This window comes from Cherax quadricarinatus, chromosome 39, assembly GCF_038502225.1.
Source record: "Cherax quadricarinatus isolate ZL_2023a chromosome 39, ASM3850222v1, whole genome shotgun sequence".
NCBI lineage: Eukaryota > Metazoa > Arthropoda > Malacostraca > Decapoda > Parastacidae > Cherax > Cherax quadricarinatus.
Window position 1 is genome coordinate 18,780,573 of NC_091330.1, and position 23,008 is coordinate 18,803,580.

Consider the following 23,008-nt stretch of genomic DNA (forward strand, 5'->3'; position numbering starts at 1 on the left):
GCAGGATGGCTATATATAGGCAGGAAGAGGTGGAGGTAGTAGTAGTAGTACAAGAATTGTATATAATACCGACAAGATGAAATTAAGACACATGCACAACACCCGGGCATCCCCATCGTAGACGTTTCGCCATTCAGCCAGCCACTGGATGGCGAAACGTCCACAACAAAGACAACCAGACACCACACATGTGTCTTAATTTCATCAGTAGTTGTAGTAGTAGTAGAAGAAGAAGAGTTAGTAGTAGTGGTAGTGGTAGAAGTGGGAAATAAGGAAGACGAACCAGTCAAAAACAAAGGAAGGGGAGCACTGCAAGAGAGCTAGATGCCCACAGAGGGAGAGCAGGCGCACAGAGGTGCGTGAAAGGGGAAGTGGTGAAACAAAGTAAATGAAGAAGGAACAGAAACACGAGACAGGCGAGAGAAAGACAACCCAGAGGAGAAAAGGAAAGAGGAAAGGGGAAGAGGAAGAAGGAAAAGAAAGAAAAAATGAGGATTCAGGTTAAGTCACAGGTGTTCTGAAGTTTGGAGCATTTTACAATGTAGTGGGGGAGGAAGGCATCTACAGAGACGAAGCCAGGGCTAAGGTTCATACAAGGAAAGTTGTGTATTAGAGAGGATTCAACTAGACGGCGACTGTTCGAGTTGGAAGTAGGGAAGACAGTTTTAGCAGAAGACCAGTCAAGAGGATGGCTATGATCTCTGACGTGACAGAAAAGAGCATTGTTAGTATCGTTCCAGTCGCGGTATTGTGCCTTTTTGTTATTTATTTTTGTACCTAGGGATTGGCAGAGAGCATGCATAGTTCCTTTGTATAAAGGCAAAGGGGACAAAAGAGAGTGCAAAAATTATAGGGGGATAAGTCTGTTGAGTATACCTGGTAAAGTGTATGGTAGAGTTATTATTGAAAGAATTAAAAGTAAGACTGAGAATAGGATAGCAGATGAACAAGGAGGCTTTAGGAAAGGTAGGGGATGTGTGGACCAGGTGTTTACAGTGAAACATATAATTATTATTATCATTATCACACTGGCCGATTCCCACCAAGGCAGGGTGGCCCGAAAAAGAAAAACTTTCACCATCATTCACTCCATCACTGTCTTGCCAGAAGGGTGCTTTACACTACAGTTTTTAAACTGCAACATTAACACCCCTCCTTCAGAGTGCAGGCACTGTACTTCCCATCTCCAGGACTCAAGTCCGGCCTGCCGGTTTCCCTGAATCCCTTCATAAATGTTACTTTGCTCACACTCCAACAGCACATCAAGTATTAAAAACCATTTGTCTCCATTCACTCCTATCAAACACGCTCATGCATGCCTGCTGGAAGTCCAAGCCCCTCGCACACAAAACCTCCTTTACCCCCTCCCTCCAACCTTTCCTAGGCCGACCCCTACCCCGCCTTCCTTCCACTACAGACTGATACACTCTTGAAGTCATTCTGTTTCGCTCCATTCTCTCTACATGTCCGAACCACCTCAACAACCCTTCCTCAGCCCTCTGGACAACAGTTTTGGTAATCCCGCACCTCCTCCTAACTTCCAAACTACGAATTCTCTGCATTATATTCACACCACACATTGCCCTCAGACATGACATCTCCACTGCCTCCAGCCTTCTCCTCGCTGCAACATTCATCACCCACGCTTCACACCCATATAAGAGCGTTGGTAAAACTATTCTCTCATACATTCCCCTCTTTGCCTCCAAGGACAAAGTTCTTTGTCTCCACAGACTCCTAAGTGCACCACTCACTCTTTTTCCCTCATCAATTCTATGATTCACCTCATCTTTCATAGACCCATCCGCTGACACGTCCACTCCCAAATATCTGAATACAGTGGACCCCCGCATAACGATTACCTCCGAATGCGACCAATTATGTAAGTGTATTTATGTAAGTGCGTTTGTATGTGTATGTTTGGGGGTCTGAAATGGACTAATCTACTTCACAATATTTCTTATGGGAACAAATTCGGTCAGTACTGGCACCTGAACATACTTCTGGAGTGAAAAAATATCGTTAACCGGGGGTCCACTGTACGTTCACCTCCTCCATACTCTCTCCCTCCAACCTGATATTCAATCTTTCATCATCTAATCTTTTTGTTATCCTCATAACCTTACTCTTTCCTGTATTCACCTTTAATTTTCTTCTTTTGCACACCCTACCAAATTCATCCACCAATCTCTGCAACTTCTCTTCAGAATCTCCCAAGAGCACAGTGTCATCAGCAAAGAGCAGCTGTGACAACTCCCACTTTGTGTGTGATTCTTTATCTTTTAACTCCACGCCTCTTGCCAAGACCCTCGCATTTACTTCTCTTACAACCCCATCTATAAATATATTAAACAACCACGGTGACATCACACATCCTTGTCTAAGGCCTACTTTTACTGGGAAAAAATTTCCCTCTTTCCTACATACTCTAACTTGAGCCTCACTATCCTCGTAAAAACTCTTCACTGCTTTCAGTAACCTACCTCCTACACCATACACTTGCAACATCTGCCACATTGCCTCCCTATCCACCCTGTCATACGCCTTTTCCAAATCCATAAATGCCACAAAGACCTCTTTAGCCTTATCTAAATACTGTTCACTTATATGTTTCACTGTAAACACCTGGTCCACACACCCCCTACCTTTCCTAAAGCCTCCTTGTTCATCTGCTATCCTATTCTCCATCTTACTCTTAATTCTTTCAATTATAACTCTACCATACACTTTACCATGTACACTCAACAGACTTATCCCCCTATAATTTTTGCACTCTCTTTTATCCCCTTTGCCTTTATACAAAGGAACTATGCATGCTCTCTGCCAATCCCTAGGTACCTTACCCTCTTCCATACATTTATTAAATAATTGCACCAACCACTCCAAAACTATATCCCCACCTGCTTTTAACATTTCTATCTTTATCCCATCAATCCCGGCTGCCTTACCCCCTTTCGTTTTACCTACTGCCTCACGAACTTCCCCCCACACTCACAACTGGCTCTTCCTCACTCCTACAAGATGTTATTCCTCCTTGCCCTATACACGAAATCACAGCTTCCCTATCTTCATCAACATTTAACAATTCCTCAAAATATTCCCTCCATCTTCCCAATACCTCTAACTCTCCATTTAATAACTCTCCTCTCCTATTTTTAACTGACAAATCCATTTGTTCTCTAGGCTTTCTTAACTTGTTAATCTCACTCCAAAACTTTTTCTTATTTTCAACAAAATTTGTTGATAACATCTCACCCACTCTCTCATTTGCTCTCTTTTTACACTGCTTCACCACTCTCTTAACCTCTCTCTTTTTCTCCATATACTCTTCCCTCCTTGCATCACTTCTACTTTGTAAAAACTTCTCATATGCTAACTTTTTCTCCCTTACTACTCTCTTTACATCATCATTCCACCAATCGCTCCTCTTCCCTCCTGCACCCACTTTCCTGTAACCACAAACTTCTGCTGAACACTCTAACACTACATTTTTAATCCTACCCCATACCTCTTCGACCCCATTGCCTATGCTCTCATTTGCCCATCTATCTTCCAATAGCTGTTTATATCTTACACTAACTGCCTCCTCTTTTAGTTTATAAACCTTCACCTCTCTCTTCCCTGATGCTTCTATTCTCCTTGTATCCCATCTACCTTTTACTCTCAGTGTAGCTACAACTAGAAAGTGATCTGATATATCTGTGGCCCCTCTATAAACATGTACATCCTGAAGTCTACTCAGCAGTCTTTTATCTACCAATACATAATCCAACAAACTACTGTCATTTCACCCTACATCATATCTTGTATACTTATTTATCCTCTTTTTCTTAAAATATGTATTACCTATAACTAAACCCCTTTCTATACAAAGTTCAATCAAAGGGCTCCCATTATCATTTACACCTGGCACCCCAAACTTACCTACCACACCCTCTCTAAAAGTTTCTCCTACTTTAGCATTCAGGTCCCCTACCACAATTACTCTCTCACTTGGTTCAAAGGCTCCTATACATTCACTTAACATCTCCCAAAATCTCTCTCTCTCCTCTGCATTCCTCTCTTCTCCAGGTGCATACACGCTTATTATGACCCACTTCTCGCATCCAACCTTTACTTTAATCCACATAATTCTCGAATTTACACATTCATATTCTCTTTTCTCCTTCCATAACTGATCATTTAACATTACTGCTACCCCTTCCTTTGCTCTAACTCTCTCAGATACTCCAGATTTAATCCCATTTATTTCCCCCCACTGAAACTCTCCTACCCCCTTCAGCTTTGTTTCGCTTAGAGCCAGGACATCCAACTTCTTTTCATTCATAACATCAGCAATCATCTGTTTCTTGTCATCCGCACTACATCCACGCACATTTAAGCATCCCAGTTTTATAAAGTTTTTCTTCTCTTTTTTAGTAAATGTATACAGGAGAAGGGGTTACTAGCCCATTGCTCCCGGCATTTTAGTCGCCTCATACGACACGCATGGCTTACGGAGGAAAGATTCTTTTCCACTTCCCCATGGACAATAGAAGAAATAAAAAAGAACAAGAGCTATTTAGAAAAAGTAGAAAAACCTAGATGTATGTATATATATATATGCATGTGCGTGTCTGTGAAGTGTGACCAAAGTGTAAGTAGGAGTAGCAAGATATCCCTGTTATCTAGCGTGTTTATGAGACAGAAAAAGAAACCAGCAATCCTACCATCATGCAAAACAGTTACAGGTTTTTGTTTCACAGTCATCTGGCAGGACGGTAGTACTTCCCTGGGTGGTTGCTGTCTACCAACCTACTACCTGTAATAAGTAATACATATTTTATGAAGAAGAGGATAAATAAATATACAAGGTATAATATAGCACGTAATGAAAGTAGTTTGTTAGATTATGTATTGGTGGATAAAAGGTTGATGGGTAGGCTCCAGGATGTACACGTTTACAGAGTAGGGGAGTTAGTAGATGGGGAGATGGAGGTTTTTGGTAGATAGCAAGAATATTTTGAGGAACTTTTAAATGTCGACGAAGAAAGGGAAGCGGTAATTTCATGCACTGGCCAGGGAGGTATACCATCTTTTAGGAGTGAAGAAGAACAGGATGTGAGTGTGGGAGAGGTGCGTGAGGCATTACATAGAATGAAAGGGGGTAAAGCAGCTGGAACTGATGGGATCATGACAGGGGGGAATATAGTATTGGAGTGGTTGGTATTTTTGTCTAATAAATGTATGAAAGAGGGGAAGGTACCTAGGGATTGGCAGAGAGTATGTATAGTCCCTTTATATAAAGGGAAGGGGGACAAAATAGATTGTAAAAATTATAGAGGAATAAGTTTATTAAGTATACCAGGAAAAGTTTACGGTAGGGTTATAATTGAAAGAATTAGAGGTAAGACAGAATGTAGGATTGTGGATGAGCAAGGAGGTTTCAGAGTGGATAGGGGATGTGTAGATCAAGTGTTTACATTGAGGCAAATATGTGAACAGTATTTAGATAAAGGTAGGGAAGTTTTTATTGCATTTATGGATTTAGAAAAGGCATATGATAGTGGATAGGGGAGCAATGTGGCAGATGTTGCAAGTATATGGAATAGGTGGTAAGTTACTAAATGATGTAGAGAGTTTTTATGAGGATAATGAGGCTCAGGTTAGGGTGTGTAGAAGAGAGGGAGACTACTTCTCAGTAAAAGTAGGTTTTAGACAGGGTTGTGGAATGTCACCAAGGTTGTTTAATAGTATATTTATAGATGGGGTTGTAAAAGAAGTAAATGCTAGGGTGTTGGGGAGAGGGGTGGGATTAAATTATGGGGAATTAAATGCAAAATGGGAATTGACACAGTTGCTTTTTGCTGATGATAGTGTGCTTATGGGGAATTCTACAGAAAAATTGCAAAGGTTAGTGGATGAGTTTGGGAGAGTGTGTAAAGGTAGAAAGTTGAAAGTGAACATAGAAAAGAGTAAGGTGATGAGGGTATCAAATGATTTAGATAAAGAAAAATTGGATATCAAATTGGGGAGGAGTAGTGTGGAAGAAATGAACGTTTTCAGATATTTGGGGGTTGATGTGTTGGCGGATGGATTTATGAAGGATGAGGTTAACCCTTTCAGGGTCCGTCCCGTAGATCTACGGCTTTACGTTCAGGGTCCAAACCGTAGATCTACGCCATGAGCTCAGCTCACTCTGATAAACTGTGAGTGGTACATTTGGGCCTAGATATGAGAGAATACATCTATGTGGTATGTGTGCACCACATAAAACAGATTCTGCAGCACACTGTGTATAATGAGAGAAAATAAATGAAATCATGATTTTTCGATTAAAACAGCAACTTTGCAGTGTTTTTTCGTATGTTTTTTATAGATGTATTTGCGATTTCTTGGTCTCATTTGATAGAATGGAAGACATATTACAGAAATAGAGATGATTTTGATTGGTTTTAGCATTGGAAATGGCTTGAAACTGAGCTCAAAGTAGCGGAAATGTTAAATTTTTGCCGATATTCAAGAGTAAACAAACGACCTCACACGTCTAATACACATCAGCTGGTGGGTCTAATATACATTCACAAATATGGTGATGATATTTATACAATTATTACAGTATTGCATAACAGTAAATCTTCTATTTTTTGGTGTGAATAAAAATTCATTATGTGAATAAAAAATCAAAATGGAATTTATTTGTAAAGCCTCAAAACATAACTAATGAACAGAGGAAATGTTAGTTTAGTGCAAGGAATGCCTACATTGTTCATTCTGGACCCTATTTTGAAATTGGAATATTTTGAACTTTGTGTTAAATTGGCCAAATTAACAATTTCCGATCACTTTATTTTGTAGTTGAAACAGTTGACTTGGCGATTTCTTGTGCTCAATCGATAGAATAGAAGTAATACTAGTGAAATAGCTAAGAATTTGGTTGTTTGGAATAATGTAATTGGCCTAAAATGGGAGTCAAAGTCGGCAAAATCGCCGATTCGTAAATATCGCTGACACATCAAAATTCGCGAGAGCATAATTTCGTCAATTTTCCACCAAATTTCGTACTTTTTGTTTTATTACCTTCACAAAAAGATTCTCTACGATTTCATAAGAAAAAATAACAAATTTTTTTTTTGAAAATTCTTGGACACTGGTGCGTGACTCCAGATTTGGGCCTTGGACCCTGAAAGGGTTAATCATAAAATTGATGAGGGAAAAAAGATGAGTGGTGCGTTGAGGTATATGTGGAGACAAAAAACGTTATCTATGGCAGCAAAGAAGGGAATGTATGAAAGTATGGTAGTACCAACACTCTTATATGGGTGTGAAGCTTGGGTTGTGAATGCAGCAGCAAGGATGCAGTTGGAGGCAGTGGAGATGTCCTGTCTAAGGGCAGTGTGTGGTGTAAATATTATGCAGAAAATTCGGAGTGTGGAAATTAGGAGAAGGTGTGGAGTTAATAAAAGTATTAGTCAGAGGGCTGAAGAGGGGTTGTTGAGGTGGTTTGGTCATTTAGAGAGAATGGATCAAAGTAGAATGACATGGAGAGCATATAAATCTGTAGGGGAAGGAAGGCAGGGTAGGGGTCATCCTCGAAAAGGTTGGAAGGTAGGGGTTAGGGAGGTTTTGTGGAGGAGGGGCTTGGTCCTCCAGCAGGTGTGCTTGAGCGTGTTTGATAGTGAATAATGGAGACGAATGGTATTTGGGACCTGACGATGTGTTGGAGTGTGAGCAGAGTAATATTTAGTGAAGGGATTCAGGGAAACCGGTTATTTTTATATGGCCGGAATTGAGTCCTGGAAATAGGAAGTACAATGCCTGCACTCTAAAGGAGGGGCTTGGGATATTATTGGTTTGGAGGGTTATGTTGTGTATCTTTATACGTATATGCTTCTAAACTGTTGTGTTCTGAGCACCTCTGCAAAAACAATGATTATGTGTGAGTGAGGTAAAAGGGTTGAATGATGATGAAAGTACACCTACCATCCGACTTACGACCTGCTCGACTTACGACCACTCGACTTAAGACCGTGTTTTTTATGCCAAATTTCTGGGAAATAAACAACTATTTGTGTTGCACATAGTGTTTATCCTAAACCTTACAGTATAAAATACAGTACTAACAACATAAAAAGTAAAGTAAAACATGAAATACCAAAATAAAAAAAATAAAATAAAGTCATTACAAAAATGTTTTGTTGATATTCAGTAGTAAAGTTCGACTTACGACCGGTTTCTCGGAACCGAACTCGGTCGTAAGTCGGATGGTAGGTGTATTTTCTTTTTGGGGATTTTTTTTTTTTTTTTTTTTTTGGGGTCACCCTGCCTCGGTGGGAGACGGCCGACTTGTTAACCCTTAAATGGTCCAAACATATATATACGTTTTTTCAACATTTGAAAGTACGTAAAAAAATGTAGATCTTCCTTCTTGTTTTACATTTAAAAATGTGTAAAAAAAAACTTTTATCTACATTTTTTTTTGCTATTTTTGAAAGTACGGAAAAAAAACGTAGATCTACTTTTGGAGCACTACGAATTTGAACGTCGAACTGTTTGGACCATTTAAGGGTTAAAAAAAATATATATATAAAATATGAAATAAGTTTTAAAAACACTTGAAATTTTGGAGTTTCCAGACATAATGGAGAGACGTGGTACTTTCAGAGCTCACAGAGAATGTAAACAAACAGGGTAGGGCACAGTGACCGTATTAGAAAGTCTGAGGGGAGCTGTATACCGAGTTTTGCTCATAATCTGGTATGTCTGTATTAGCGGAACACCGTAAAGTGAAACGGCATAAAGTGGGGCCCTACTGTATATTATATATAATGCTGTAAAAACATATCTTTTTGAGAGTGAAAGAGTACTCTTAATTAACCCTTTGACTGTCGTGGCCGTATATATACGTCTTATGAGGTACCTTGTTTGACGTATATATACTCATAAATTCTAGCGGCTTCAATCAAGCAGGAGAAAGCTGGTAGGCCCACATGTGAGAGAATGGGTCTGTGTGGTCAGTGTGCACCATATAAAAAAAATCCTGGAGCACACAGTGCATAATGAGAAAAAAAAACTGACCGTTTTTTTTAATTAAAATGCTGACTTTGTGGTCTATTTTCGTATAGTATTTATGGTTGTATTCTCGTTTTCGTGGTCTCATTTGATAGAAAGGAAAACATATTATAGAAATAGAGGTGATTTTGATTGATTTTACTATAAAAAAGAACCTAGAAATGGAGCTCGAAGTAGGGGAAATGTTTGATTTTTGCCAATGTTCAAAAGTAAACAAATGATGCCATTGTCCAATAAATGTCCAACTAGCCATTCTGATATGCAGTCATGAATGGGTTGATGTTATTTATACAATTATTTCAGTATTGCAGTAGTCTGCATAATAGTAAGTCTTCTATATTTTGTTTGAATAAAAATTCAAAATAGAAAGCAAGAGTAATATCAGAGGGGCCTGGAGACATGACTGATGAGCAAAGAAAATGTTATTTTAGAGCCAGGAATGTCTGCATTGTTCATTCTGGACCTTATTTTGAAATTGTCATATTTTTTAGTTTTCATGAAATTGGCCAAATTGCAAATTTCTGACCACATTATTAGGTAGTTGAAATCGGTAAATGGGCAGTTTCTTGTACTCAATCGATAGAAAAAATGGAGTTCTAAAGAAATAGCTATGAGTTTGGGCGACTGGAACAATGGAATTAGCCGAAAATAGGTCTCAAAGTGGGCGAAATCGCCGATTTGTAAACAGCGCCGAGGTCGCTAATTTCGCGAGAGCATAATTCCGTCAGTTTTCCATCAAATTTCGTTTTTTTGGTGTCATTACAATCGGGAAAAGATTCTCTATCATTTCACGAGAAAAAATATTTTTTTTTTTTTTAAATTTTGCGACACCAGGAGACACCTCAGGATTGGGGGTTGCGACAGTCAAAGGGTTAAATACTCAGCTGTTTCCATGGTACTTTAACCCTTAACCCTTTCCGGGTCCATCCCATAGATCTACGGCTTTACGTTCAGGGTCCAAACCGTAGATCTACGTCATGAGCTCAGCTCACTCTGATAAACTGTGAGTGGTACATTTGGGCCTAGATATGAGAGAATACATCTATGTGGTATGTGTGCACCACATAAAACAGATCCTGCAGCACACTGTGTATAATGAGATAAAAAAAACTGAGATCATGATTTTTCGATTAAAACCGATTTTGCAGTGTTTTTTCCTTTGTTTTTTATAGTTGTATTTGCGATTTCTTGGTCTCATTTGATAGAATGGAAGACATATTACAGAAATAGAGATGATTTTGATTGGTTTTAGCACTGGAAATGGCTTGAAACTGAGCTCAAAGTAGCAGAAATGTTAAATTTTTGCCGATATTCAAGAGTAAACAAACGACCTCACACATCTAATACACGCCAGCTGGTGGGTCTAGTATGCATTCACAAATATGGTGATGATATTTATACAATTATTACAGTATTGCATAACAGTAAATCTTCTATTTTTTGGTGTGAATAAAAATTCATTATGTGAATAAAAAATCAAAATGGAATTTATTTGTAAAGCCTCAAAACATAACTAATGAACAGAGGAAATGTAAGTTTAGTTCCAGGAATACCTACATTGTTTATTCTGGACCCTATTTTGAAATTGGAATATTTTGAACTTTGTGTTAAATTGGTCAAATTAACAATTTCTGATCACTTTAATTTGTAGTTGAAACAGTTTATTTGGCAATTTCTTGTGCTCAATCAATAGAATAGAAGTAATACTAGTGAAATAGCTAAAAATTTGGTTGACTGGAATAATGTAATTGGCCTAAAATGGGAGTCAAAGTCGGCAAAATCGCCAATTCGTAAATATCGCTGACACATCAAAATTCGCGAGAGCGTAATTTCGTCAATTTTCCATCAAATTTTGTACTTTTTGTTTTATTACCTTCACAAAAAGATTCTCTACAATTTCATAAGAAAAAATAACAAATTTGTTTTTTTGAAAATTCTTGGACACTTTGGCACCACTTCAGATTTGGGCCTTGGACCTGAAGGGGTTAATTAAACTGCCCAAACGTAGATCTGTTTTTTCAACATTTGAAAGTATGTAAAAAAAAAAGTAGATCTTTTTTTTTATATATTTGAAAACATGTAAAAAATACTTTGATATACTTTTTTTTTTTGTTATATTTGAAAATGTGTAAAAAAAACGTAGATCTACTTTTGAAGCACTACGCATGTGAACATAGATCTGCTTGGACAGTTTAAGGGTTAATAAGAAAAATTGAGCTCATTCTTTTATTATGTCTTGCTATTTATTGTCACTGCATTGACTCAGTGTTGGAATCTCTCAAGATATTTGATGCAGCACCTATGTCCCATGTACAAGTAAATAGGGTATAAATATAATTAAGTGAAACAAAGCTGAAGGGGGTGGGAGAGTTTCTATGGAGAGGAATAAATGGGATTAGGTCAGGGGTTTCAAATAGAGTTAGAGCTAAAGAAGGAGTAGCAATAATGTTGAAGGATAAGCTATGGCAGGAAAAGGACTACAAATGTATAAATTCAAGGATTATGTGGAGTAAAATAAAGATTGGATGTGAAAAGTGGGTTATAGTAAGCGTGTATGCACCTGGAGAAGAGAGAAGTGTAGAGGAGAGAGAGAGATTCTGGGAAATGTTCAGTGAATACGTGGGGAGTTTTGAATCAAGTGTGAGAGTAATGGTGGTTGGGGATTTCAATGCTAAAGTGGGTAAAAATGTTATGGAGGGAGTAGTAGGTAAATTTGGGGTGCCAGGGGTAAATGTAAATGGGGAGCCTTTAATTGAGCTATGTGTAGAAAGAAATTTGGTAATAAGTAATACATATTTTATGAAAAAGAGGATAAACAAATATACAAGGTATGATGTAGCACGTAATGAAAGTAGTTTGTTAGATTATGTATTGGTGGATAAAAGGTTGATCGGTAGGCTCCAGGATGTACATGTTTATAGAGGGGCAACTGATATATCGGATCATTATTTACTTGTAGCTACAGTTAGAGTAAGAGGTAGATGGGAAAAGAGGAAGGTGGCAACAACAAGTAAGAGAGAGGTGAAAGTGTATAAACTAAGGGAGGAGGAAGTTCGGGCGAGATATAAGCGACTATTGGCAGAAAGGTGGGCTAGTGCAAAGATGAGTAGTGGGGGGTTGAAGAGGGTTGGAATAGTTTTAAAAATGCAGTATTAGAATGTGGGGCAGAAGTTTGTGGTTATAGGAGGGTGGGGGCAGGAGGAGAGAGGAGTGATTGGTGGAATGATGAAGTAAAGGGTGTGATAAAAGAGAAAAAGGTAGCTTACGAGAGGTTTTTACAAAGCAGAAGTGTTATAAGAAGAGCAGAGTATATGGAGAGTAAAAGAAAGGTGAAGAGAGTGGTGAGAGAGTGCAAAAGGAGAGCAGATGAAAGAGTGGGAGAGGCACTGTCAAGAAATTTTAATGAAAATAAGAAAAAATTTTTGAGTGAGTTAAACAAGTTAAGAAAGCCTAGGGAAAGTATGGATTTGTCCGTTAAAAACAGAGTAGGGGAGTTAGTAGATGGGGAAAGGGAGGTATTAGGTAGATGGCGAGAATATTTTGAGGAACTTTTAAATGTTGAGGAAGAAAGGGAGGCGGTAATTTCATGCACTGGCCAGGGAGGTATACCATCTTTTAGGAGTGAAGAAGAGCAGAATGTAAGTGTGGTGGAGGTACGTGAGGCATTACGTAGAATGAAAGGGGGTAAAGCAGCTGGAACTGATGGGATCATGACAGAAATGTTAAAAGCAGGGGGGGATATAGTGTTGGAGTGGTTGGTACTTTTGTTTAATAAATGTATGAAAGAGGGGAAGGTACCTAGGGATTGGCGGAGAGCATGTATAGTCCCTTTATATAAAGGGAAAGGGGACAAAAGAGATTGTAAAAATTATAGAGGAATAAGTTTACTGAGTATACCAGGAAAAGTGTACGGTAGGGTTATAATTGAAAGAATTAGAGGTAAGACAGAATGTAGAATTGCGGATGAGCAAGGAGGCTTCAGAGTGGGTAGGGGATGTGTAGATCAAGTGTTTACATTGAAGCATATATGTGAACAGTATTTAGATAAAGGTAGGGAAGTTTTTATTGCATTTATGGATTTAGAAAAGGCATATGATAGAGTGGATAGAGGAGCAATGTGGCAGATGTTGCAAGTATATGGAATAGGTGGTAAGTTACTAAATGCTGTAAAGAGCTTTTATGAGGATAGTGAGGCTCAGGTTAGGGTGCGTAGAAGAGAGGGAGAATACTTCCCGGCAAAAGTAGGTCTTAGACAGGGATGTGTAATGTCACCATGGTTGTTTAATATATTTATAGATGGGGTTGTAAAGGAAGTAAATGCTAGGGTGTTCGGGAGAGGGGTGGGATTAAATTATGGGGAATCAAATTCAAAATGGGAATTGACAGTTACTTTTTGCTGATGATACTGTGCTTATGGGAGATTCTAAAGAAAAATTGCGAAGGTTAGTGGATGAGTTTGGGAGAGTGTGTAAAGGTAGAAAGTTGAAAGTGAACATAGAAAAGAGTAAGGAGATGAGGGTATCAAATGATTTAGATAAAGAAAAATTGGATATCAAATTGGGGAGGAGGAGTATGGAAGAAGTGAATGTTTTCAGATACTTGGGAGTTGACGTGTCGGTGGATGGATTTATGAAGGATGAGGTTAATCATAGAATTGATGAGGGAAAAAGGTGAGTGGTGCGTTGAGGTATATGTGGAGTCAAAAAACCTTATCTATGGAGGCAAAGAAGGGAATGTATGAAAGTATAGTAGTACCAACACTCTTATATGGATGTGAAGCTTGGGTGGTAAATGCAGCAGCGAGGAGACGGTTGGAGGCAGTGGAGATGTCCTGTCTAAGGGCAATGTGTGGTGTAAATATTATGCAGAAAATTCGGAGTGTGGAAATTACTAGAAGGTGTGGAGTTAATAAAAGCATTAGTCAGAGGGCAGAAGAGGGGTTGTTGAGGTGGTTTGGTCATTTAGAGAGAATGGATCAAAGTAGAATGACATGGAAAGCATATAAATCTATAGGGGAAGGAAAGAGGGGTAGGGGTCGTCCTCGAAAGGGTTGGAAAAAGGGGGTAAAGGAGGTTTTGTGGGCGAGGGGCTTGGACTTCCAGCAAGCGTGCATGAGCGTGTTAGATAGGAGTGAATGGAGACGAATGATACTTGGGACCTGATGATCTGTTGGAGTGTGAGCAGGGTAATATTTAGTGAAGGGATTCAGGGAAACCGGTTATTTTCATATAGTCGGACTTGAGTCCTGGAAATGGGAAGTACAATGCCTACACTTTAAAGGAGGGGTTTGGGATATTGGCAGTTTTGGAGGGATATGTTGTGTATCTTTATACGTATATGCTTCTAAACTGTTGTGTTCTGAGCACCTCTGCAAATGCAGTGATAATGTGTGAGTGTGGTGAAAGTGTTGAATGATGATGAAAGTATTTTCTTTTTGGGGATTTTCTTTCTTTTTTGGGTCACCCTGCCTCGGTGGGAGACGACCGACTTGTTGAAAAAAAAAAAAAAAAAATTATATGAACAGATGTATGTAACCTCTGTGTAGAAATTTAATAAGGCATATTTTTCAGGTTTGTCATGATTCGTTGTGATTTGAATAGCAAATGGGAGATTGTTGGAGTAGTTCAAAAGAAAGGTCCATGCAAGGCTTCTAATTACCCTGAGCCAAAGACAAAACTGAGCATGGTTCAAAAACCTTCATTTGTTCCCCAAGTTATTGATTTGGAAGAGGAAGAGAAGCAGAAGGAACTACAAAAAATAGAGAAGCCTGATATTGTTATTTTGCCCTTGGAAAATGATGGAGTTGATCCAAGTTTGGCATTGTCTTCAGAGAAAGATAGTGGTGCATGGGAAGGCAGTTTGCCCCTTATAGCAAGTGTTCAGAGCGTTTCAGATATTAACATGACTGAACTGATTGGGTCTCCAGAAGTAATTAGCAGTGATTCTGTAGAAAAGATACCCTTGTGTGAGAATACATTACCACTGATTAAACAGCCCTCCACAACAAAGTCTATTCCTGACCTGGTTCCAATTTCTACAGGTTCAGTAGAATTAAATAAAGATATGCCACAAGAAAAGGAGGGTGAAATGTTTCGTGACACTTCACCAGGAAGCGGAGCAAAAACTGGTCTTCTTCAGCTGCAGGACCAACCATTATACTTTGTACCAACTGCTTTAAGAACTACAACAAAGACTACTAGTACACTGCCTAAACAAGCAACTTCTTCTCCAGGTATGAGAACTTTCAAACTGAATCAGAGTAGTGGGCGAGTGTTTGGCGATTGTCCTAAAGAAAGTTTGAAGTCAATAACTCGCCGTCCTTTAACTTCCCCAGTTCTTTCTCCTGAAAGTTCACAGTCAGCTGTGTTAGAATCTAGCACTTCTGGGAAGCTGAATGTAATGCACACTAAAGTAATTCCAGGCTCCTCTGGTTATACATTATCTATACCAGAAAATAATTCTTCATATAAAGACGAGTCAAGTAGTAGTATGCCAAAAACAAATGATGCCACAATTCAGACGAGAAGAGTTTTATTACCAGCAACTACAGCTGTGCGTGCGGCCATGCAAACAAAACCTGGAGAAAACACCAGTACTATTGTCAATCAGAATTTTGCAACATCGTCGACACCTGGGTCAAAAATGTTGTACATACCAGTAAGCTCAAGCTGCTTATCAAAAATGGTATTTGTACCAACAGTCAGTGGTGGACCATCTCCACGAGTGATGCTGCTACCCACCATCCCCAGTAGCAGTAGTGGAATTGACAAAATGAAAATGGTTTTAGTTCCATCAACTCAGGACAGTGGTAAAATGATTCTTCTGCCAGCCTCTACAGAAACCAATGAAGGCATTCCAGTTAATATGCCAATTTTAAGTGGACCTAGTGAAAAAGATAAAAAAAAGATGTTGGTCCTCCCTCCGCCAGTATTAGGTAACTTTATTTCAAAATCACCCCCAACTATTGAACAGAGATCAAAACTTATGTTGCCAAGACCAACAATTATCAATGACTCACCATCATTTCAGTCATCAGGTACTATAAAAAATACTGGAGCCTTACCACAGATGCCTGACCAGCTGAATGAAATTTCATCTGCAGAGAAGACAGAAGATAATATTGGTGGTCCAGAATTTAATAGAGAAAATAGTGATCAAGATAACTCTGATGATGTTGTTGTAATAGGTCCAGTAACTAACAGTCTCACCATTACTAGAGTAAGAACTGCATCTGAATCTACTTTTCCTCGACTAGAATTAAATCCAAGAAGTTCATGCACATCTCCATCACTGTTGATAGTTCCAGCACCTGTTTCTAGTGGTACAGCAGAAACTAATGTTGTGTCTTCTCTAACAACTATTTCAAGCATAATACCTGAAACCACAGTTATGCCTCAGAAGGATTTGGGTATAAATGAAAGTAATCCTTCAAGTTCCTCTGAGGATATGGTTATTGTCAAGACATCCTTAAATTCAGTTCAGCTAAATGCTTTACTTCAAAGTACACATAAAGAGCTACTTAGAAATGAAGAAGATGGCTGTGTTGTTAGTTCTAGTAAAAGTTTGAATTCAGAAGAAATGCTAAATGAAGAAAAAATGTGTGAAAATAAGCATAATAAAGATCATGGTGAAGCATCTGCAGCATTTGAAAACCCTGTTGAAACTAGAGAAGAAAAAGGTAATGATGACATAGAGGAAGTAGAATGTAAACAAGTACCAATAAAAAAGGGTGGTCACCATTGGAGTGCAGTAGATCTTTCTCTTAACTTTAAAAGTGTTAAACTGGAATGGTTGCTCGGTACAATTAGGAAAAATGTTTTGATGAACATTTATCGAATGTCACTAAAAACACTTTCTCCAGTTACGTTGAGTGTAAAAAATGGCACTTCAACTTCCATGCTTTATGGTTTAGCAAGAAGAGGTGTTCAAAAAGATAGAGACCATCTAATGCCAATACTTATTTTGGGTTCTGTTGTATCAGCTATAATGAGTTCTTCAACTACACCTGATGCCACTCTTTTTCAAGCTAATGCTATTAAATATTTTATTAGGGAGAACACAGGAGAGCTTTCCTCGTACACTTATGATGCAAGTGGAGACTTTTTAGTAAAGCTAGCATCAAAAAAAAGAGGAGATGGGGGAGAAATGATAGGTATTGGTGAAAAGGTACCCATACAAAAATTAAGAGAGTTAAGCAGTGTTGAAAATTCCTTTCACCAGACACTGACAAATAAGACTGATACTGGGAAAGCTGAAGAAAAAAGTTGTACTCAGCCACTAAAGTCTAAAGTGCAAGATTGTACTGTATGTAGTTGCACTGTTGCAGGAGATTTTATATGTATGGGTCATAGTACTCCACAGTTAAAGGAAAAGGATCCTACAGTATCTGCAGCAAATTGTCAAGCTGTTGCTGATAGTCCTCAGTCAGTACCACTTGAACAATCTTGCATCATACTACAGGAAACTGTAACCTCATCAAAAAGTATTTTACCTCAAGAGTTGCCTGTTAAAGAGAGTAACACAAAGCCATTATCAGAAGTTGAGCATCAAGAGTGTTCATCAATGTCAGCTTCTGCATTTAATAACCTCTCTACGTCACTGAGCCCACAGCTTAAAGAATGTCCAACCACAGTTTCAGATGCAGACTCTGTAACTTCAGGAAGAAAGCCTAGCTTAGACTCAAACAATTTTTCACTTGTATCCATTGGCACACAGTGCAAGGAACCTAAAGCTGTTGTATCCCATGAGATTAGCCATGAAGAAGAAACACTGATAGATATTAAATCTTTGATTAACTGTGAGGAAAAGAATGAGAGCAAATTGCATCATTCCCCCAAAGGTGATAAAAATAATGAAAAGAATCTACCAGTGACCTCGCTAAATATTATAGGCATTAAGGGATTAGATGCCGAGGAAACTTCGTGTGATCCAGCTAAAGGTATTGAAGAAGCTCAAGAATCAAATGTAGAAGAGGAATGTGAAGATATTGACATTGTAGGTGATTGTTATACAAATGTGTCAATGTCTTCAGTTCTGAGGCAACAGATGACTAATGAAGGTACTCAAGGTATGAAATACATGTTTGTATCTTTTTTAGTGGAATAAAATAATCCATTGTATGACCCATTGTGGCTATAGGACTTCCCATGCATATAAAACTAATAAGTGAAATAAAAGCATTTATAGTCATTAATTTTAAGAGAGGCTGTGTGCTTTTCCACTGTTATAATATGGATGGATTTATATTCATCTAATTGCATAGAATTTGCCTTATTAATCAGAAACTCTTACAGGAAACGGATCAAGAACTAGGCAAGCCAAGACCTCTGGAGAAGTTGCCAGGACTCTCTTGACCCCATACAATTTAAAAAGGAAAATAGGTAAATTAATTTTAAAATTTATTTTTCCATTAGGTATCCTTGAATTAGGTAGTAGGTTGGTAGACAGCAACCATCCAGGGGGGTACTACCGTCCTGCCAAGTGAGTGTGAAACGAAAGCCTGTAATTGTTGTACATGATGGTAGGATTGCTGGTGTCTTTTGTCTGTCTCATAAATATGCAAGATTACAGGTACGTCTTGCTACTTCTACTTACACTTAGGTCACACTATACACACATGTACAAGCATATATATACACACCCTTCTGGGTTTTCTGCCATTTTCTTTCTAGTTCTTGTTCTTGTTTATTTCCTCTTATCTCCATGGGGAAGTGGAACAGAATTCTTCCTCCGTAAGCCATGCGTGTTGTAAGAGGCAACTAAAATGCCAGGGGCAAGCAGCTAGTAACCCCTTCTCCTGTATATACAGTGGACCCCCGCTTAACGATCCCCTCCAAATGCGACTAATTATGTAAGTGTATTTATGTAAGTGCTTTTGTACATGTATGTTTGGGGGTCTGAAATGGACTAATCTACTTCACAATATTCCTTATGGGAAAAAATTCGGTCAGTACTGGCACCTGAACATACTACTGGAATGAAAAAAGTTCGTTAACCGGGGGTCCACTGTATTACTAAATGTAAAAGGAGAAACTTTCGTTTTTCCTTTTGGGCCACCCTGCCTCGGTGGGATACGGCCGGTGTGTTGAAAGAAGAAGAAGTATCCTTGAAGAGGTATTCTAAGTGGTGAGTTCTTTTCATCTTCCTCCTTCTCTTCCAAGGAGTTTGTTTATAACTTGAGAATGTCTGGAGTGTGAGATATGGGAGGAAGTGCAAAATAAACCCAGTGAGGAACAGGGCTGCAGTGGGGACAATAAGGGAACACTGTATTAGCATTCATAGCCCCAGAAGATATCAGAAACACAGCTGGAACAAGTGTAGAAGCCTTCAAGAGGAAACTGCACAAGTATCTTCATGATGTGCCAAATCAACCAGGCTGTGATGGATGTGTGGGGCAGTGGGCCTCCAGCAGCAACAGCCTGGTTGACCAGACAAGCACCAAACAAGCCTGGTTCTTGGCCGGGCTCCGATTGTAAGACTCAAAACTCATCAAAGGTATATCAGAGGTAAAGGCCTCATCTAGTTGGATTCATAGCTAGGAAAAGGTTGATGCAGCTAGTATTGGCATGTGCAAGTGCCCTCTGCTCATTTTTGAATATGATAAATCATTCCTGATTTTTTTTTCTATGAAATATCTTGAAAAAGTCTCTTATGATTGCCTTTAAACCTTTAACACTGTTGTATCCTCTTCAGAAAAAGGTTGAAATTGTTATTGGAGTATGTAGGTGCTTTTTTTTTTTTTTTTTTTTTTTTTGTATGTAGTAGGTTGGTAGACAGCAACCGCCCAGGGAGGTACTACCGTCCTGCCAAGTGAGTGTAAAATGAAAGCCTGTAATTGTTTTACATAATGGTAGGATTGCTGGTGTCTTTTTTTCTGTCTCATCAACATTCAAGATTTCAGGTATGTCTTGCTACTTATACTTACACTTAGGTCACAGTACACATGCATGTACATGTTTATGTACACACACACACTTCTTTGATTTTATCTTAATAGTTCTTGTTCTTATTGCTTTTCCTTTCATATCCATGGGGAAGTGGAATAAGAATCTTTCCTCCGGAAGCCGTGCATGTTGTAAAAGTCAGCTAAAGTGCCGGGAGCAGTGGGCTAGTAACCCCTTTACCCACATAGCTTACTAAAAAGAAAAAGAAGAAAGCTGTCAAAGTAGGATGTTTGAATGTGTGTGATATTGTGCGAATGATAAGGAAGAGATGATTGTGGATGTTTTGAATGAAAAGAAGCTGGATTCACTGGGGAGAAATAAATGGGATGAGGTCAGGGGTTTCTAATAGAGTGAGAGCTAAGGAAGGAGTGGCAATAATGTTGAAAGATAAGTTATGGCAGGAAAAGAGGGAATATAAATATATAAATTTAAGGATTATGTGGTGTAAAATAAGGGTTGCATGTGAAAAGTGGGTTATAGTAAGTACTTATGCACCTAGGGAAGAGAGAAATGTAGAGAAGAGAGAGATTTTGGGAAATGTTGTGTGAGTGCATGGGGAGTTTTGAACCAAGTGAGAAAGTACTTGTGGTTGGGGATCTCAATGCTAAAGTGGGTAAAAATGTTGTGGAGGGAGTAGTAGGTAAATTTGGGGTGCCAGGGGTAAATGAAAATGGGGAGCCTTTAATTGAGCAATGTGTAGAAAGAGGTTTGGTAATAAGTAATACACATTTTATGAAAAAGAGGATAAGTATACAAGGTTTGATATAGCACATAATGAAAGTAGTTTGTTAGATTATGTATTAGTGGATGTACATATTTATAGAGGGGCAATGGATATTTTGGATAATTGTTTAGTTGTAGCTTTAGTTAGAGTAAGAGGTAGATGGGACAAAAGGAGAATGGCAATAGAAAGTAAGAGAGAGGTGAAAGTTTATAAACTAAGGGAGGAGAAAGCTAGGGTGAGATATAAGCAACTATTGGCAGAAAGTGGGCAAGTGCAAGTATGGGTAATGGGGGGGGTTGAAGAGGGATGGGATAGTTTTAAAAATGCAGTATTAGAACGTGAGGCAGAAGTTTGTGGCTATATGAGGGTGGGTGCAGGAGGAAAGAGGAGTGATTGATGGAATGATGGGTAAAGGGATGTGATAAAAGAGAAAAAGGTAGCTTATGAGAAGTTTTTACAAAGCACAAGTGATACTAAAAGGGCAGAGTATATGGAGAGTAAATGAAAGGTGAAGAGAGTGGTGAGAGAGTGCAAAAGGAGAGCAAATGATAGAGTTGGAGAGGAACTGTCAAGAAATTTTGCTGAGAATAGGAAAAAATTTTGGAGTGAGATAAACAAGTTAAGAAAGCCTAGGGAACGAATGGATTTGTCAGTTAAAAAAAAAGAGTGCTGGAGTTAGTAGTTGGAGGTATTGGGTAGATGGCGGAAATATTTTGAGCTTTTAAATGTTGATGAAGAAAGGGAGGCGGTAATTTCATGCACTGGCCAGGGAGGTATAACCTCATTTAGGGGTGAAGAAGAGCAGGATGTGAGTGGGGGGGGGGGAGGTGCGTGAGGCATTACGAAGAATGAAAGGGGGTAAAGCAGCTGGAACTGACAGGATCAAGAAAGGTATATTAAAAGCAGGGGGGGGGATATAGTGGTTGGTATTTTTGTTTAATAAATATATGAAAGAGGGGAAGGTACCTAGGGATTGGCAGAGAGCATGTATAGTTCCTTTATATAAAGGGAAGGGGGACAAAAGAGATTGTAAAAATTATAGGGTAAGAAGTTTACTGAGTATACCAGAAAAAGTGTATGGTAGAGTTATTAGTGGAAGAATTAGAGGTAAAACAGAGTAGGATTGCAGATGAGCAAGGAGGCTTTAGAGTGGGTAGGGGATATGTAGATCAAGTGTTTACATTGAAGCATATATGTGAACAGTATTTAAATAAAGGTAGGGAAGTTTTCATTGCATTTATGGATTTAGAAAAGGCATATGATAAAGTGGATAGGGGAGTAATGTGGTAGATGTTGCAAGTGTATGGAATAGGTAGTAAGTTACTAAATGCTGTAAAGAGTTTTTATGAAGATAGTGAGGCTCAGGTTAGGGTATGTAGGAGAGAGGGAGATTACTTCCTGGTAAAAGTAGGTCTTAGAGAGGGATGTGTAATGTCACTATGTTTGTTTAATATATTTATAGATGGGGTTGTAAAAGAAGTAAATACTAGATTGTTGGGGAGAGGGGTTAGGATTAAATTTTGGGGAATCATGTACAAAATGAGAGTTGACATAGTTACTTTTTACTAATGCTTTGCTTTTGGGAGATTCTAAAGAAAAGTTACAAAGGTTAATGGACGAGTTTGGGAGGGTTTATAAAGGTAGAAATTTGAAAGTGAATATAATTAGGAATAAGTTGATGAGGGTATCAAACAATTTAGATAAAGAAAAATTGGATATCACATTGGAGAGAGGGAGTATGGAAGAAGTGAATATTTTCAGATATTTGGGAGTTGACCTGTCAGCAGATGAGTTTATGAAGGATGAGGTTAACCATAGAATTGAAATTAAGACACGTGTGCAACATCTGGGCATCTTTATTGTAGACATTTCGCTATCCAGTGGCTTTACCAACACAAATTCCAGGGCATAACTTGAAGACAGTAGAGCTATATACAGAAAATGAGGGAATCAGTCCCTCAACCTTGGAGTTGGTGTGAAGAGTATCGTAGTCGTGGAGATTCTGAAGCAGGAGCAAGGAGCCTGGCACATTTATACTAACGTCAGGTGGAAAGGGGACATGTAGCAGACAAGGGCATAGTCACTGGTAGGCGGGATTTCCCAGTGGAAGTAGGTCCTACCCAAAGAGAGGGGTTAGTAGTAGTAGTTGTTGTAGTCGTGAAGGTTATGTACATGTCCTCAGAATGAAGAGTCCATGATGTTGCAGTGTCTAACAAGTTCTACTGTCTTCAAGTTATGTCCTGGAATTTGTATTGATAAAGCCACTGGATGGCGAAACATCTACAATAAA

General features: G+C 38.7%; 1 protein-coding gene across 2 annotated transcripts in view; it reads left to right on the top strand.

Annotated features, from left to right (window-relative positions):
* The window catches only part of LOC128696380 (uncharacterized), a 320,039-nt gene that overhangs the window by 123,265 nt on the left and 173,766 nt on the right, over positions 1-23,008 (top strand). For both annotated transcript variants that reach the window (XR_011392930.1, XM_053787632.2), the window contains exons 9-10: positions 14,622-18,118; positions 18,345-18,431. Coding sequence is in view for 1 of the 2 variants with exons in the window: in XM_053787632.2 (XP_053643607.2) it covers positions 14,622-18,118; positions 18,345-18,431 (3,584 nt within the window). In the remaining variant the exon portion in view is untranslated. The remainder of the gene's footprint in view (positions 1-14,621; positions 18,119-18,344; positions 18,432-23,008) is intronic.